This window comes from Dipodomys ordii, unplaced genomic scaffold (genome assembly GCF_000151885.1).
Source record: "Dipodomys ordii isolate 6190 unplaced genomic scaffold, Dord_2.0 Scaffold166, whole genome shotgun sequence".
Lineage (NCBI taxonomy): Eukaryota > Metazoa > Chordata > Mammalia > Rodentia > Heteromyidae > Dipodomys > Dipodomys ordii.
In genome coordinates, this window is record NW_012267382.1 from 951,862 (window position 1) to 955,123 (window position 3,262).

General features: G+C 64.0%; 1 protein-coding gene across 1 annotated transcript in view; it reads left to right on the top strand.

The window, feature by feature from the left end:
- Window positions 1-3,083: 3,083 nt before the first annotated feature.
- Muc2 (mucin 2, oligomeric mucus/gel-forming) overlaps window positions 3,084-3,262 on the top strand; it is an 80,629-nt gene continuing 80,450 nt past the window's right edge. The window contains exon 1 of the mRNA XM_013033354.1: window positions 3,084-3,159. Coding sequence (XP_012888808.1) covers window positions 3,084-3,159 — 76 coding nt within the window. The remainder of the gene's footprint in view (window positions 3,160-3,262) is intronic.

Here is a 3,262-nt window from a genome sequence, read left to right on the forward strand (position 1 = left end):
CCTCTCCACCCAGGGAGGACTCTCCTCTCCACCCAGGGAGGACCTCCTCTCCACCCAGGGAGGACTCACTTCACCCAGGGAGGATTCTCCTCTCCACCCAGGGAGGACTCACCTCTCCACCCAGGGAGGACTCACCTCTCCACCCAGGGAGGACTCTCCTCTCCACCCAGGGAGGACTCACTTCACCCAGGGAGGATTCTCCTCTCCACCCAGGGAGGACTCACCTCTCCACCCAGGGAGGACCTCCTCTCCACCCAGGGAGGACTCACCTCTCCACCCAGGGAGGACTCTCCTCTCCACCCAGGGAGGACTCACCTCTCCACCCGGGGAGGACTCTCCTCTCCACCCAGGGAGGACTCTCCTCTCCACCCAGGGAGGACCTCCTCTCCACCCGGGGAGGACCTACCCCTTCCTTCCACAGATGGCCTGCATCTCCATCTTGGGGCCTGCATCCTCAGAGCTTAGGGCTGGGGCTGTGCCGTTGTTGTATTCTGGCTGAGACTTATTGGTCTCACCCGGATCAGAGGAGCCTGGCTCCTGGGGCTGGTGAGCCAGGTCTGTCCTTGTGTTTCCCTCGGGCTGGGTGCCAGGGTGTGGGGCCCACACCGGGAAGTTGCACAATGTGTTCTTGGCCTGAGGGCTCTGGTTCCCTAATCCCTGTTTCTCTAGCTCAGGCCACCTTCCAGGTGCCCTGTCCGGGCAGGGGGACAGCTCCAGGCTGCGGCTGGTGGGCACGGGGGGGGACGCTGGGCTGGGAAGGTGGGAGGCCTTCTCCCAGCCCGGTGACGCTCACCCTGGTCTCTGATGCTCTCCCAGTGCAGGCACCTTCTCCTCCCGGCCTGTCTGAGGGCTGTGGGGCAGCAGGGGCTGCAGGCTGATACATGGACGGAGTCCCGGCCTCAGGAACTCTTCCTGAATCTAGAGCCTGTCCAGGTCAGCAGGCGGCCTGGCCAGGAGCTTCGTGAACGCCAGCCGCACCTTCCTCTTGACCACAGGAGCTTGGGGCCACATTTGGCTCCGAGGCCTCCCCTGTGATCAGAGCTCATGATGGACACCGACCCAGAAAGGAGAATCAGGATCCCATTGTTTTCAACAGGGGGAAGACATGGCGGGGAAGGGACCCCACGTCTCCGTTCATCCCCCAGCCGCAGGGTCGGGGCCGCCCGGGCCTCTACGCCTGGCCAGCCTCTGTGCTGAGGGCCTCGCGGGGCCAGCCTCTGTGCTGAGGGCCTCTACGCCTGGCCAGCCTCTGTGCTGAGGGCCTTGCAGGGTCAGCCTCTGTGCTGAGGGCCTCGCGGGCTCATGCTGAGGCTGGCGCAGGCTGGACTGTTGCACCATGCCCTTCCAGGTGGCTCCAGATGCCGGGAAGGCAGTGGTCAGCCGGGAAGGCAGTGGTCGGCTGGGAAGGCAGTGGTCGGCCTCAGCCACTCAGGATCAGGCTCTGCAGAGGCCATGCTTCTTTCTGGGGCAGGATGCAAACAGAGAGAGTGGGGGAGACAGAGACAGACAGACAGAGACAGACAGACAGAGGCAGAGGCACACAGAGACAGACAGAGATAGAGATAGGGACAGAGATAAAGACAGAGACAGAGACAGACAGAGACAGAGATAGAGACAGAGACAGACAGAGACACACAGCAACAGAGACAGAGACAGACAGAGACACAGACAGAGACAGACACAGACAGACACAGACAGAGACCGAGGCACACAGAGACACAGACAGACAGAGACAGAGACAGAGGCACACAGAGACACAGACAGAGACAGACAGAGAGAGTGGGGGAGACAGAGACAGACAGAGACAGACAGACAGAGGCAGAGGCACACAGAGACAGAGATAGAGATAAAGACAGAGACAGAGACAGAGACAGACAGAGGCAGAGACAGAGACAGAGACAGAGATAGAGACAGACAGACAGAGACAGAGACAGAGACACACAGCGACAGAGACAGAGACACAGACAGACACAGACACAGACACAGACAGACACAGACAGAGACCGAGGCACACAGCGACAGAGACAGAGACAGAGACAGACAGACAGAGACAGAGACAGACAGACAGAGACAGAGACCGAGGCACACAGAGACACAGACAGACAGAGACAGAGACGGAGGCACACAGAGCGAGGTATGGCAGTTGACCGGGCAGCTCCCTGCGTGTGCGGGAGCAGCAGCAGCGGTGGGAGGCTGCGGGGACGGCCTGTGAGGAGGGCGGCCCTCCCCCAGCCCCATCTGCAGGCCTCAAGCTGCTTCCTCCTGCACGACGGGACCTGATTCTACCGAGAGCCCCTGGCCGGGCTGGGCGCGCCCCGCGTTCTAATTACATGTAATTCCAGGACCGGCTGAGCCTGGGAACGCACGGGATCAGAGCGCGGATGGAGCTGGGCTCGGACGGAGCTCCAGGCTCCACCGAGGCCGGCGGCCCCACGCGCCCATGCTTCTGGAGGCCACGCGGGGCATGCACTGGTGTGGGGTGCCGGCTCTGGCCCCCTCACCCCCGAGCTCCCCCTGCCGGGGGAGAATTATCTCCCGAGGTGGGCCGGGCCGGGGCAGACCCCAGGCCCCCTGGCCGGGGCAGCCACGTCGTTTGTGGCTGATGGGCCTCTGGAATGGGAGAGAATGCACACACCGAGCCGGGAGTCCCCAGCCTGGGAGTCCCTCATTCTACCTGGGCACGGGGCTGGGGCTGGGCACGGGGCTGGGGCTGGGCACGGGGCTGGGGCTGGGCGCCGGCTCTGCGGCCAGGATGCACTTCTGGCAAGAACCTTTGCCCTCTTCCTTGGCTGGGGTCTCCTAGCGCTGGAAGGGATGGGAGCCTGGCCGTGGGTGTGTGTGGCGTGGGGAGGTGTGGGGTGCCGCATCCTGAGGAAGGCCGGGTTTACTCAGAGAGTCATAAAAGGATAAACTCCGATAACCTGAGTCAATATTTCCCCACGGGAGCCCCCACAGCTGTTTTCTGCATAATCCGCAGGCCCCGCCCACCACCGCCCCTCCCCCTCCGCCCTGCACAGCCCGCTGGGCATATAAGGTGCCCACCCCGGCCCCCGCCGCTCTCGCACGCCGTCCTGCTGAGCGCCATGGGGTGGCCGCTGGCTCGTCTGGTGGCCGTCTGCCTGGCCCTGACCCTGGCCAGGGGCTCAGAGCTCCAGAGAGGTGAGAGGTCCGGGGAGTGTGCAGCGGGAGGCAGCCCGGCCGGGAGGCCGGTCAGGCGGGCCAGGCAGCCCAGCGCGGCCAGCGGAGCCTGGGAGCCGAGGGC